We start from the raw sequence: 15,307 nt of genomic DNA, 5'->3' as shown, positions 1-15,307 counted from the left end.
GGTGAATTGGATGCAAATAATAATGGACATAAAGAAATATATGCATAAATCAAAAGTCATGTGTCTCATAAGAGAAATGCAATGTTACAGGGCTTGAGAGGAGGGAGTTTGCACTGAGGGGTTAGGAATGGCTTCCAGAAGCAAGAAGTTTTTGAGCTGAGTCTGAAATATAGTTAGGAAGATGGGAGGGCAGGGGGTAGAGGGTCGGAGTGGGGCAGTATGGCAGGTAAGCATTCCAGGGGGAGAAAATAGCATGAATGAAACCATGGAGACCTGAGGGAGGAATCAGGGGGATGTGGGGATTGTGGAAGGAGCTGAGGTCAGGAGCCGGAAAGGCTGCTTCTGCCTCTAGCTTATGGCATGCTGGTTACTCGACTCTGAGAATGAGATCTGAAGTAAACAAACCTCAGAAATGAGAATTTACTGGGAGCCCTGACAAAGAGGAACATGCTGTGAAACAGGAAAAAAGATAGGGAGGGGTGCTCATATAAGACAGACAGGCTCCTGGACGGATAACGTCTCCTACCCAGATCACCTGGGCTGTAGAGCAAGGACAGCAGGTGTCAGAAAGCAGTAAACCAGTTCAGGTCAGTGATTGATTTCCAATAAACCAAACCCAACCACAAGAACTCGGGCTGTAGGAAGGCTAGGACTTGCTAGAGCTTGAGCCCTTGACTTCCCGGAGTAGAGAGGGAGCTAACAGAAGGTCAGGACCCTTCAGGAGGCAAACGGGGTAGTGCTTCTCTCACGTACAGACCCACACCTGGAGACAGAATTAAGACGAAGGCTCTAGAAGGGATTGAGAATGGCTCCTAGCCATGACACCAGCTCAGTTCTCTCTCAAAACAAAGTCTGAATAGTCAGCTTTAGTATCTAATCCAAATAGACTAAGGATGATGGATTCTTAAGGCAAGAGCTAAGGGGATTTCTAGCGAACCTTCTAAGAATGGAGGCCTGACCCCATTTACCTGTCAATATGGACCAGGGCCAACAAATACAAAAGCTTTGAGATGTGTGTTGAACCATTATGTCATTACTCAGCATTTATCTTTTTCTATTAACTCCATGTGACCTTGAAATGATAAACAATGAAATCCTTGAATAAAAAAAGTTGCGTATTTGCTTTAGGGAATCAGCAAGAAAAGGAAAATGATACACACTGCTCCTCAGACCTCTTTTTCCAAAATTATGGTCCACAATCCACTCTTGCATCAGAATCACCTAGCTGCCCAACCAAAGGCATCAGAATCTAAATGAGGGGCCTGGAACATGACTCTTTTCAAAGGCCTCAGACAATTCTTAGGCAAACTAAAAATTTTAAAGCTACTCCCTTGACTTTGTGGGCAAGGGATGCAACTGGGTAGAAAGGAAGCAACAATGAATTAGAGAGGATCTTGTGATGGTTAATTTTATATGTCAACTTGGATGGGCCATGGTGCCCAGACATTTCGTCAAACATTATTCTGGATGTTTCTATGAGGGTGTTTTTGGATGAGATTTACACTTAAATTGGTGGACTTGGAGTAAAGCAGATTGCCCTCCATAATCTGGGTGGGCCTCATCCAAACAGTTGAGGGCCTAAATAGAACGAAAGTCTGACCTCCCCCAAGAAAGAGGGAATGCTGCCAGTGTACGGCCTTGGGGCTTCATCTGCAACATCGGCTCTGGTGTGCCAGCAGACTGCCTTTGTACTCAGACTACAACTCCTTCCTGTGGCAGGCTTCTCCCATCAGATCTTAGACTCACGGAGACTCCAGAACCACATGAGCCAATTCCTTAAAATAAATCTCCTTAATTGATTTATATGTATATAAGCTTATATATATATATATATATATACATAGATACACACACACACACATATATATATATAAATACATATATCCTACTGGTTCTGTTTCTCTGGAGAACCTTAATACAAATCTCTTAATGTTGAAAGACAAGGTCCATGGAACCTAATTTGGTTTAAAGAAGGTTTAAGACACACCAGCAAAGAGCCCTGTGTGACTCCCTGACACTTACCTTTAAGATAATTCAGGAATCATCAAATAGAGCAGCCAAACTTGGTGACAAAGTTCAAAGAGAAATAGTGGCCAACTGTCAATTTTTTTCATAAGAAGAAGAAAAGATCAGAATCAACCCTTGTAATAAAAGTAGTTTTCAAAAATACAGAACTCCTATGGCGTTATAGTAAACATTTAAAAAAACCTTCCCAGGTTGGTGCAATATCCAAGAACAGCAAGCTTAAGCTTTATCACAAACCACCAATCAACTTGGAATTGTGAAATATCCTCTGGCCAAAGTACATCTGACAGAAAAGAAATGAGTCCCATTACCAAGTGAGAGTAGTGTAGAAACAATAGAATTGCTTTTGTTTTGATGGATGACCTAATAAAAAGATATTAAGATGATTAGAAACAATCAAATTAAACCGCTGAATGTAGTTCTTTTTGTTTTGTGCTATGGAGTGGATTCTTACGTTGGGTGGAAGGTTGAACTATAGAACTTCTAATTTTAGGAAAACAGCAAGAAGAAGGAAACTTGAAACAACAGTTGCTGGCAAGCAACTCATAAGTTGCTGCAACAGCCATGACAATGACCACAAAAAGCCACAGGAACTCAAGTAGATGCAAAAAAGATGAACCACCTTTCCATTCCCTCCCCTGCAATAGGTAACTCAACTCCCACCATCTTTTTGAGAACTGTAGGAATGGTTTCTCTCCAAGATAACAATGTGGTGGGTCCATAAATGGATATGCTAATTCCAGCCTAATCATTTGCTCCAGAGTCACCAAAGGTCATTATAGTGGCTCAGATAAGATGACTAGCCACAATTTCCCTAAATTCAGTAAATGCAAGCTTTGACAGAATCAACAACAGCAGAGGCTATACACTTTAGAAGCAACTGTTGTGGAATGGGGAGGTGGGAGCAGAGGGAGGAGGTGTTATCTGGAGGCTGGGCACTCAGCTCTTCAAAGGAGCTGGTACCCATAACAAGCTGTGCTCCCTCTGAAATGATCTGCTAAAATTAGCATGGATTCTTCACTAAGCCTTTTGAGTCATTTTTTCACGGAAAACAAAGCACTTTGGCAAGGTTTGCCAACTACCTGCCAGGTGCTAACTACTCCTACTGCCTTCCCAATGAGTCAATGCTAAACCACCAGGCAGAGCCTCCTAGCGAGAGTTTCATGGGGATGGGACTCATGCAGACAAGGGCTGCATGCCAGCAGCACGCACGTTTTAAGACAACATGGTGACTGCTTCATGGATGAAAAGTTTCCCCAGCTGGGTCATCCATTCTAGGAGAAAGCTCACAAGGAAATTCAATCATTTTCAGTGCAAAATTCCAATAACAGCCCTCCTTTCCTTGGTTAAGACATTTCTCTTTCACCAATCTTATCTTTTTCAGGGCACATGAGGCTGCAGATTGTTCACTGGGAACAGTAAGAATGAATTCGGGGAAGACCAGGGTGTCTCCTCTTTGTAGCCTCACTTGGAAGGTCTGACACTCTTCCATTCCAGCAGTGGGCCTCCCTGAGTCTCACGCTTCATCTCTTCTGGAACCTCCTTATCGAATTGGCTCCCCATTGCTTCCTCATCTTTTCTCAAGTTATTGTACCCCTCCCTAGCACTGGGTGCCAGAGAAAAACACACAATACCCTTGACTTCTTTTTTTCCATAAAATAAATTGATAAATGAAACTTTTCCTCAGGGAAGAGAAGAGATGGTCCAAGGTGGCCGAGACAGGAGACGACGGGATCTACAGGACAGGCCTGGCTTTGTAAAAGAAATCTCACACTTCACCTTCTGGCTTCACACCACTCACTCTCCCCTCCCCCAGGGATTTCGTGCTGGCTTTGGTTTAAGTTTGTGTTCCTTTTCAAAGATTTAGCACAAATTATTATTCCCACTACTTTCTCCAGTTTCTGACCATATTCTGCCCCCTACAGGGGATATTTTACAGGAAAATGGTATATTTGAGCCACAGCAGTATTATACCTAAGACATGAAAACCACAGGTTTCCCAAGATGACATCAGCACTACTTGAAAGCATCTTCCGATATCCCTTTTGTCAGTTACCCATTCCTTTCACTTGTCCAACTTCACGGCACTGTTACTGAAGGCGCTGACATTACCACGAGGAGGCATCACCAAAGAAAATTTACTGGTGCTACTCTTAAAATTGGTCTAAAACAAATACTGATCTTTGGAGATGTGGGGAACCCATTTCCACTTAACATGAACTCCACTGGAAATATTATAGAACTGGGGAATGGGAGATTGAGGAAAGGATGTCAGAGACAGAAACAGAGTGGTGACTGGAATGGATGTCCCCTAATGGAACAGGCTCCCTTGAAAGGTGCAGAGTCTCCCTCTCCTGGGATGCTGAGGGGAGCGTGGACTCCATCTGCCAAAACCATTTCAAGGGAGCCCTATACTGATGGAGATGGGCTTCAATGGCCACTGTAGTCCTTTGCTGGTCTGACTCCTGGACCTCGTCACTCTCCAGAAAACAAAGAAGAAGGACTGTACTCAGTCCCTGCCCCCTCCCTGCCCATGTGACCTCAGCTACTAAAGAAAAGGGGGATAGGGCTCAGGTCTTCCATAGTGTTGATGGTGCTGGTCCACAAAGGTCAAAAGTAATGAGTCGGCCTTCTCGACCCTGCCTCTCCTCCGTTTCTTCTCCTACTTCTGTAACTCTGTTATCAGCACTGGAGAAATGCAAAGTCTAAAGAGGGAAACAGGCAATAACTGGGAAGTAAATGACTCTGCTTACCTTTTCTTTCTTCCACTTCTCTTGATTCTGCTACCAGATATTCTCACAAAATCACTACTTCATACCAAAGCAAAATCTAGCACTGCACAAATTTATTATAATTACTTTAAAAATAATACGATGATTATATATCTATATGTTATATACTAACATATAATTGAAACCAGAAATTTTGGAGGTTTTTTCAGCAAATGTACTTGTTTTCTCCCCTTTCATCCTTGAGAGAGATGTATATGTAAATATATATTTGTATAAATACATGTTACTGGTTTTTTAAATTTATTTTTTTTAATTTTTTTAATTAAGATTTTATTTTTTCCTTTTTCTCCCCAAAGCCCCCTGGTACATAGTTGTATATTCTTCGTTGTGGGTCCCTCTAGTTGTGGCATGTGGGACGCCACCTCAGCACAGTTTGATGAGCAGTGCCATGTCCATGCCCAGGATTCAAACCGAGGAAACACTGGGCCGCCTGCAGCTGAGCAGGCGAACTTAACCACTCGGCCATGGGGCCAGCCCCTAAATACATGTTTTTAAAGCTACCAGTTATCCTCTTACCTCTGATGGCTTCGTGGTGCATTTCCCTTTTCCTGAACACTCCAAGTCATTTGCGTGGCCGTCCCCTGGCACACAGGTGCTGGCCTTCACCACCAGAGTTAAGCGCAAAGCCACAATAGATTTAGCCACGGAATCATTGACAAAACCTAAAAGGAAATGGAATGATAGGAAACGTCAAGTAAAGCTTTACCAACATCCTTTCTACAAGATTATGAATTGGGTTTACACAGCATTCAAGTCTAACAAACAAAGCAAAATGCAGTAAGCTAGGCAAAGGAATAAAGCACATGGCTGGTCACCATTCAGACCTCAGGCCTTTAAGACAGGCCACTCTTCCCAAGCATCAGGAGAAACTCCTAAGACCAATGAAAGGCTCAGGCACTTGAGCCATCACCTCAGATCCTTCTGCTTTGTTCTTGCCCTTCCCCCAAACCCCCAGCCCCGGGAGCCACTTTGTCTCTAAATTCCGTCCTTGAGTTAGCATCTTAGACTTCAATTTCTCTGCTTTGAACCCATCCTCTCCCAGGGCTCCCAGGTGGCTACCTGCCTGCATCTCCCAGCTCTTCCTCCTCCTGGCTACTTCGAAGAGTCACAAGCACTAACTCTCTCCCAAGCCTGCACCTTGCTATGAGCCTCCCTGAGCAGTTCTCAGTGCCCTCACAGGCGGGCAGGCAATACAGGTACACATTCTGTGCTGGGCTTATTCATACATATCTTACTTGATCCCCAACCTGACCATAAAGTATCAAGTAAGTTACATGGTTTTAACCATCTAATAAAACGGGACCAATCACAGTTGAATATTGACCGCAATATCACCGATATGTTGATCTTTATGTCTAGTGTAGTTATTTGTACACAGTAGGTAGCAATAAATATGGAATAAATATAGCCTCTAACTGGAGTGAAGAAATAATACAGTAAGTGTTTTTCCTCAATGATATAATTACTTCACTGAGAGAGTGTCTCTTATTGTAATAAGAATATTCATTTATTTATGTATAATTTATAATTTCAAAATGAACAACCTATAAAGACTCCTGCATTACCCATAAAAGGCACTTAAGACAAGGTGGTGAAAATGATTCCAGACAGCCATGCCTCTCCGAGCCCCAATTTTCTCATGTGTTAAGTCAGGACGATAACCCCCATATTGGGTGACCATAGAATTTATCATCAAAACTGGGACTCTTTTCAGATCAAAAGGGCATGCTTTTTATGATTGCAATGGGACACAGGCATAAAGTGAGACTGTCTCAGGCAATGGGACACTATGGTCACCCTATCCCCATGTCCTGGGGAGCACCCAGGGACAATGGATCTGCAAAGTGCAAAGTACTACATAATGCAAGGGATGTTTCTAAGAGGCAGGAGATGGCTTCAAAACAGTAACATAAGATGTCATGCAATTCACAGGCATAAGGTCACGATGAGAAATTAATGCAAGGCAGAGGGGCGTGGAGACACTCCTCGACTTCCCATTTGGAATTAGGAGACAAATATCCCTTGGTGCCTCAATAAAACAGGTACCACAAGTCTCACACAGTCATATTTTACATCTACAGAGAATCAGGAGCTTTCTTCCTACGATTTCCTACTGAAAACTCTATCACACGTTGGCTTTAGGAACGAAGGAAAAGGACAGTTTAGGCAAAAGGACGTCTGTGTTGAGCTTTCTACTTTCTCCATCATGGCCCCTTCACAAGCCCTCCTCACCTCAACTCTGTAAACATTTCCACGATGTTCTATTTGCCTGGAACAATCCTCCTTCTCCCAGTCTTAGGGCTCAGATCTCACCTTATTCCTGAGCTTTTCCTCAACATCCCCACCCTCCACCCCCTCAAGCTCTGCTGTGTCCATCTGTGCACAAGTACATACTCTCACATATGGGTCCCTGATTATTTTACGTCTTGGATGGTTTCTTGTCCTACCACCTTTACTGAAGCTCCCTGGATGGCAAGGGCCAAGTCTTAGAGAAGGAACGAGAAGGAAGTCAGGGTACAGGTACATATGTGGCCAGAGCAGCAAAGACAACTCCCTAGAAAGAGTTTCCAGAACGTCTTGTCATCTGACACGTCCACTTGGAAGAACAACAATTATTTGAATGCATGAATTCCAGTTTATTAAAGAAATAAATGTTTATCAACTTATGGTTAGCCTTGATAGAGAAATGGAGGCTGTTGCATTGTTGGAATCTTATCAGAGTTCTTATTCCAAAAGATATTTTTACACATAAAATAATGGAGGCAAAACCAGATATCAGTGATTATAAAGGTATTTTTCACATCTTTACTCTGTTCTTTTTTTTTTTAAAGATTTTATTTTTTCTCCCCAAAGCCCCCCAGTACATAGCTGTATATTCTTCGCTGTGGGTCCTTCTAGCTGTGGCATGTGGGATGCTGCCTCAGCGTGGTTCAATGAGCAGTGCCATGTCCGCGCCCAGGATTCGAACCAACGAAACACTGGGCCACCTGCAGCGGAGCACGCGAACTTAACCACTCGGCCACAGGGCCAGCCCCTACTCTGTTCTTGAGTTTCACATTAAATTATTTTTTAAATGTATATCATCTGTCTTTACTAAGTGTTTAGACCACAGAACGCTCTATAATCCTGTAGAAGAAGCCTCCCTATAAAGGTTATTTTAAAAAGTCTATTCAACTACTAAATTTACTTAGCCAGTAGTAATTCAAATGAATGAGTAGTTAAAAATTGACTCGATATAATTTTCTAGGTAATTTGCTTCCATTTTCTCAATGAACATTTCCTGAGCTCACAGCTACAAACCAGGCACCGTATTAGATGCTAAGCTTACAAAAATGAGTCAGCCTTGCTTTCTGCCACTCCAAACTCTTAGTTGAGAGCAGTGGTCCTTAACTTGTTTTGAAACCAGAAGCTTCATAATTTTGCAGGGGCTTTTTCCAAGTACATATTGCCAGCCTCCAGCATAAGTGACTCAGAATCAACAGGGTGGGATGGGCCCCTGGCAGGCATGTTTTTGAAAAAGACTCCCTAAGTAATTCAGACATGAGCTTCTAATTAAGAACCCCTGGCCTGGTAGAAAAAGTAATCTAAGTCACTTAAGTAATATTATTATTAAGGTAACAAACACCTTGAATTAGAGGCATGCACGTGAGCCTCTGAAAGCACATCTTATGCATTCAGTTTTTGAAAATCTAGGTGACTCTGTGATATTTGGACAACATTCGTATTTCCTAGCTGATCATAAGTCTCGAAAGTTCTTGGAGACAACTCTGACAAAGGTTTCTATACCAGCCTTAGTTTCCTAATAAGAGTATTTTGAGTGAGTACTCTGGCTCTAAAATCCCTTAGTAAACTAATAAGAAATCAATCTTCACAACAGTGTGTCACACATTACTACGTAATTCTTAAATATGTCGCCTAATGCCCCAAAGTGAGTCGACAGGATAAGCATGCCATTTTCAGCAAGATACTGTTCACTCGATGACAACAGTGCCTGGTGGCTCCTTCCAGGTAAGAGTGTAATTTCAGTAAGCTGTGTGCACCCCCCTTTGATCATGTCTAGGCAAAAATGCTTGGAGCTCCTCATAATGAACAGTAACACGGACCAATTTAACTTCCATCAACCTGCACCCAGGTGAGGGCAAAGCGCCCTCAGGAAATCCCAGATGCCAAGAGCAGGAGCTGTGTCCTTTACAAACAGCAGCACGAAGAACCTGAAATGAAATCAAATTCATTTACAAAAACAGAAGTTCTTTGGGGCTTTATAAGAGATTGTTTGAGAGCTGTTGAAAAGCCAGTGTTATTTCTTTGACACAGCACTCAAGCTCACGGACATGTCTAACACACTTAGAAGAAAAGCAGAGCAAATGGTCTCTGCTTTTTCTCATCCTTAATGATATGAAATCAATATGTGTAACATAATTCCTGATACAACCTGGGTAGAAACACTTGTCCTCATATTCAGAATTCTAAGATCCGTAGGGCAACTGGTCAACTGGAGACAAAAACTGGCAAAGCGGGAATGAGGATAACACTCCGGTTCTGTTTACAGAGCTTTTTTAGAATGGCTTTTGTCAACACCTGCATTTCCTAGGGTCTTTTCAACACGTAAAGAACTGATGTCACAGAGGAGGCTATGAAGTTGCTCCAACTAAAGCCTGGTATAAATTAAAAATAAGAAAATGAGGACAGCCGGGTGGCATAGTGGTTAAGTTTGCACTCAACGAGCCATGCTGTGGCAGCATCCCACATAGAAGAACTAGAAGGACTTACAACTATGATATACAACTACGTACTGGGGCTTTGGGGAGAAAAAAAAAAGGCAAGAAAGGGAGATAGAAAAAGGAGATTTACACAAGAAAAGAGAGAAAGAAGGAAGGCAGGAAGAAGAATGAAAAAGGAAACCAAAGCATGAGAGAGAAACTGCATAAGACAGAAGAAAAGGAAACAGTAATACAGAAAAACAAGTCAAGCAGAAACAGAGAAAAGGAAATGAAGGTTTTCCATCAAAAGTTTCAGGGGCTCACACCTTTTGTTAATGAAGGACAATTTACCATCTTCTCATTTTCCTGGCCTTATATTCTTCATTCCAACCACAACAAATGGAAAATTAGATTTCTTTGAAAATTTTCATGAATAAGCATTGTTTAAATCTTGGACTCTAGGGGTTAGCCCCGTGGCCGAGTGGTTAAGTTCTCACACTCCGCTTCAGCGGCACAGGGTTTCGCTGGTTTGGATCCTGGGTGCAGACATGGCACTGCTCATCAGACCGTGCCGAGGCGGCGTCCCACATAGCACAATCAGAGGCACTCACAACTAGAATATACAACCATGTACTGGGGGGCTTTAGGGAGAAGAAGGAAAAAAAAAAAGAAAGAAAGAAAGAAGATTGGCAACAGACGTTAGTTCAGGTGCCAATCCTTAAAAAAAAAAAAAAAAAAAAAAATCTTGGACTCTAAATTGTGTAGAGTCCAAGAATGTGATTCTAATTATGAGGTGAAATATTGAGTCATTTTAATTGGCCAGATCATGCATTCCCTGTAATAAACTGATGCTGTGGGATAGGGTGGGATGGAGAGCAGAATAGAGATGGTGGGAGAGTTGAACTCACTCATTCAACATTCAGGAGATGTTTGTTGAGCTCCAAGGAGGAGGCAGCTTTTAAGTTGAGCCCTAAAGGCTGAGAATGAGCCGGCGAAGAGAGCTGAGGAGGTAATGCGTTAGATGGATGAGGACGTCAGTAGGTCAAGGGCCAGAGCCTTGATGAGGATAGAGAGGCAGGAGGGGCCAGATCAGAGGGGGGTCTCATGAACCTTAGCAAAGATCTGGATTTCATGGCAAGCGCAATAAGAATCCATTGAAGAGTTTTACATGGAAGAATAACACATGAGTTATACATTTTCAAAAATCACATTTTGGAGGTAGAACCAAGACTTTTGCCTAGATTGAATGTGGGATGTGAGAGAAAGGAAGAAATCATACATAGATAGTGTAAGCGGCTTCGTGAGCGGTGGTGGTAGGCACGTCAATCAAGGTTTCCACTGTGAACATATTAAACTTGAGATGCTGATAAGACCCCAAATGGAGCAGTCAAGCTGGTGGCTGGACATAGGACATGGGGAATTAGAAATGTCACAGCTGAAGATTTAAATTCGAGCCTTATCTAAATATGGATGGTATTACACTATTGGAACAGGGAAAGTGGACTCAGGGAGAGAAGAGAGAGAGAGAACAGGGCCCAGAGCCCAGCTTTACAGGCCAATACTCACAATACACACTTAGTTTTGCATAGATATGAGACCAGAACAGACTCATACTAGAAAAATTAACTAAAACAGAAATAGCCATAGTATTTTTCCATAGTAGGACTGATAAGAAAGATAAGATTTCTGCAACATGAAGGATATAAAGAACTACAAGGGACAGACAATGGTCCCCGACAAAGAAAAAGGTCTCAGGGCTCTACACAGTTCAGCTCAACATTCAGATGCTAGTAAAGGAAGAGAAAAGTGAGAGCAGGAGGGAGGGAGGGAGGAGGGAAAAAGATACTCCTGCGTTTGAGAGCCTACTTCTACTTGCTACACAACCGGGTGATTTCCCTAATGAGTTTTAAAACTGTAATGAAGGAAAACTTCTCCAAAGATTATCCAGGGATCTGTTAACACCCTCAAGTAACCAGCTACGATGACAAATAAAAGTTGAGTTTCCTCCTCCCTCCCCCCATTCTGTCTCCCCTACACCCCCCCCCACCCCCCGCTCCCCTAACTCTCCCACAAATACACATACTCTGCCCTGCCCACAGCCCCACACTGTGCTCATTAACACAGCAATAAAATGTTCTGCCATCGTTACAGTCCTTTTAAAACAGTGTCTTTGCCAAACTCACCTCCCTTGGTACCAATGAGAAGTTGAGACCAACTGAGAGGGGGTCCCGTCATTATCGTTGGAACGGAGTGGTCAAGCATCAGTTAGAACATACAAGATCGCTGGCTCCAGGCCATTAATTGTTTATTTTCCCACTTGTCTTCTATAACATTAACACTAAAGAGTCTTAAACGGACTTTGTAGTTAATACCTCATTGGGATTAATAGCAAATGAGATTTGTATTTCTCACTTCAGTGGTTTGGCTAAAGACCATTTTCTTTCCTCTTTAAGGGAAAGCATACATGGAAAATAAAAATCCTGATGCTAAATACTTGAGCAGTAGGTGTTGGAAACAGACAACCGAGTTTGCCTATCAACTCTCATCGAGTCATTTGGCACAAATTTAGAACCTATAAAAACCATTTACAGTCCAGGAAGTCCCACGGCTGGCACCAGATAGGCATGAAAGGTCTGACTATCACAGATTCCAGCTCCAGCTGGAGACCCAGGGGTTTTGCATTAACTTAGGCATCGGGAAGGCAAACACCCCCAATTCCCACGTCTTGTTCCACAGAAGCAGGGACGAGATGGCGTATCTGGGCTGACTGTAAGAAGGTGGGATGGAGGTTAGTGCAAAGCTTAATAAGCCAGCAGGATGCCCGGGGATTTGTGACTCGGTACTTGTGGCATGGGAAGCAAACCCTGAGAAATAAATCATCTTTTTGACAATGTCAGGACAAAGGCAAAAACGGATCTTGATGCAGGGAACAAACTTGAATCCAGACCAAGTCCAGGTAGGTATGATACTAAAACAAGGCTTATTAATACACCTCGGCTCGAGGAACGCAGCAGAACTTAAACTGAATGTATGCAGAATGCAGTCAGACCAGGAGAAGGGGGAGAATTGAATGAGCACTTAGGAAAGCTGTCACTACACCAATGTACTAATACAACGATGCCTCCTTCACTGGCAAACCTGCCCGGCCACACCAACCATCCCAGGACCTCACTCAAGATCTTTTTAGCTTTTCTAAACAAAGCTTTCTTTAGATTTCCATGTAAAGACTGAGTTTTGTTATGGCTGGCTTGCTTGCTTTTAAGTTTTGATGCTTACAACAGCAAATTGCTTTTTGGAAAATTCACCCATACAGAATATCTCATTTTCTTGGGGTTCCTGAGTAAGGTATGGCCAAAGATGCTTTCTGAATTAGGAGACATGATGGCACCTAACAGCAACAGACTAAATACTTTTACCATTGTCACACACCTAAATCATCGGGTAGATTACACTAGGGAATGACTATGAAAAGCATATATTAGGTAATATCATTTGCTCTAAAAAGAAATTGTAAAGATAATTGGAATATATTATAGAAAAAAATACAGGGGCCAGCCCAGTGGTGCAGCAGTTAAGTGCACACATTCCGCGTCGGCGGCCCGGGGTTCACCGGTTCGGATCCCGGGAGTGGATGTGGCACCGCTTGACAAGCCATGCTGTGGCAGGCGTCCCACATGTAAATTAGAGGAAGATGGGCACGGATGTTAGCTCAGGGCCCGTCTTCTTCAGCAAAAAGAGGAGGATTGGCAGCAGATGTTAGCTCAGGGCTAATCTTCCTCAAAATAAACAAATAAAAAGAAATAAATACAATCAACGTGCTACCACCTGAAGAGAGATTGATTTATTCTCAATAAATCTTACTCTCAGGTATAGGAGCCCTTAACAACCACCTCCCGACTTTGTCAGCATCTCAGCAACACCCTCTGTCTCGTCATCCTGTGGAGAAAACTGAAAATTCAATAGGGAAACACAGGCTAGAAAAATGAACAAGAAGGTTTAGATTGAAAGTTCTTAGGTTGACATTCTACACTTTTCCAAAAGAAATATCCATTCCCACAGTAAAGGGTTACCAGCCCAGAATGCTATATTTTTGTTTAATTTTTTTTCCAGGAAGGTGTTCCCCTACTATACTCCTCTCTCTATTAATATTAGACTAAATTATGTGTCTTAAGTAAGACTTGAGTGTTTGATCACGGGAGTAACTGCCAGCTGCCCACTCGTATCCATTCTCCCCATATTACTTCAATGATAGAATTTGGAGCGTTTGTGGAAACTGCGCCACCCAGCTAAAGAGCAGTGAATCAGTGACAGGATGTGTGGCACGTCTGTGGTGTACATTTAAGAAGACCGAGCAAGTAAGTGCTCCCCTGCCCTTTCCCCCTTCCACTGGCCGACATGCTAAGTGATGGTGGCAGCTGGGGCAGCCAGTTTGAATCGAGACGTGGAATCTGTGTCTGAAGGTGCAGAGCTGCCCGCTCCATCCTGGACGGCTACCTCTAGGCTGTAACTTGAGACAAATTAACTTGGAACTTATTTAGGCCACTGTATTTGAGGTCTCTCTCTTGCAAAGGCTTAGATGCACCCTAACCAATACAAGCATGAAAGGAATCACGTCAAACTCCTTTTTCTGTGCCACATCCCACCCCCTCTGCCACTTGACTCAGAAGCAATCACCATTTAGTTACGACTTACTGTCTCTAACTCACAAAATACTAACTCCATCACTTTCCCCTCTCCTTCCTTTTTCTTAGTACTTACAAAGCAGGACTGGCTATTGAGGTAGCTCACCTTATATCAGACAGGAGAGGCGTGGGAGGAAATTGGGACTTGAGCACCAGCTTGGGAAACATATCTGATGTCATTCCTCTTACTATATAGGGATATATTAAATATACACATTAACAGGTAGGTATAACCTATAACTTGATTTTAACATTTTCCGTATTCTGTATATAGTGTATGTTTCACATTACGAAAGTGGGTAATTGTCCACACTATCCGTTCATTATTTCCAGATGAATACCTCCAGATCAGTGGCTTTACACAGCATAGTAAAATGAGTAATCAGGTCCATGTGCTGACATGAGGGTAACTGGAGATTATTCCAGGCTCTAACACAAGGTGGTCTGAGTTCTCACCAGCTCTGTGACTTTGGCAAAGTTATTGACACCCTTCATGCCTTGGATTCTTTCTCTCCAAAATAGAGATAATACTATCTATTTCATGGGGTGGCAGTTATGTTAAAGGTCTTAACATGGGCAAAGCTTTTAGTCCAGTGAAGCATATGGTAAGGACTCTAAAACTCATCATCATCACCATCATAACTGCCATGACCACCATCAGCGCCATCATCATCACACCATTATCTCAGTCAGTTTGGGTTGCTATAATAGAATACCATAGGCTGGGTGACTTACACAATAAATCCTTATTTTTTATAGTTCTGGAGGCTGCAAGTCCAAGATCAGGATGCCATTGGTCAGGACTCTCTTCCTGGTTCACAGAGAGCTGACTTTTCATTGTACCCTCACGTGGCAAAGAGAAAGCTCTCACCCTTCCATCTCCTTATAAGGGCACTAATCTCATAATGGGGACTCCACCCTCATGACCTAATCTAACTCTAATTACCTCTCAAAGGCTCCACCTCCAAATACTATTACATTGGGGGTTAAAGTTTCAACATATAAATCTGAGGGGGACAAATTCAGTCCACAGTAATGATCATTACTATCATCATCACCACCATCACCCCCACCATCATCATCACTATCATCACCATCAACACTACCA

At 42.7% G+C, this 15,307-nt stretch overlaps 1 protein-coding gene across 1 annotated transcript in view; it reads right to left on the bottom strand.

The window, feature by feature from the left end:
* Positions 1-15,307, bottom strand: part of DNER (delta/notch like EGF repeat containing) — a 301,418-nt gene that overhangs the window by 139,458 nt on the left and 146,653 nt on the right. The window contains exon 5 of the mRNA XM_046642873.1: positions 5,334-5,479. Coding sequence (XP_046498829.1) covers positions 5,334-5,479 — 146 coding nt within the window. The remainder of the gene's footprint in view (positions 1-5,333; positions 5,480-15,307) is intronic.

The sequence above is a fragment of the Equus quagga genome, chromosome 17, assembly GCF_021613505.1.
Source record: "Equus quagga isolate Etosha38 chromosome 17, UCLA_HA_Equagga_1.0, whole genome shotgun sequence".
NCBI lineage: Eukaryota > Metazoa > Chordata > Mammalia > Perissodactyla > Equidae > Equus > Equus quagga.
Note: the sequence above shows the minus strand (reverse complement) of the source record. Positions and strands in the feature narration are given on the sequence as shown.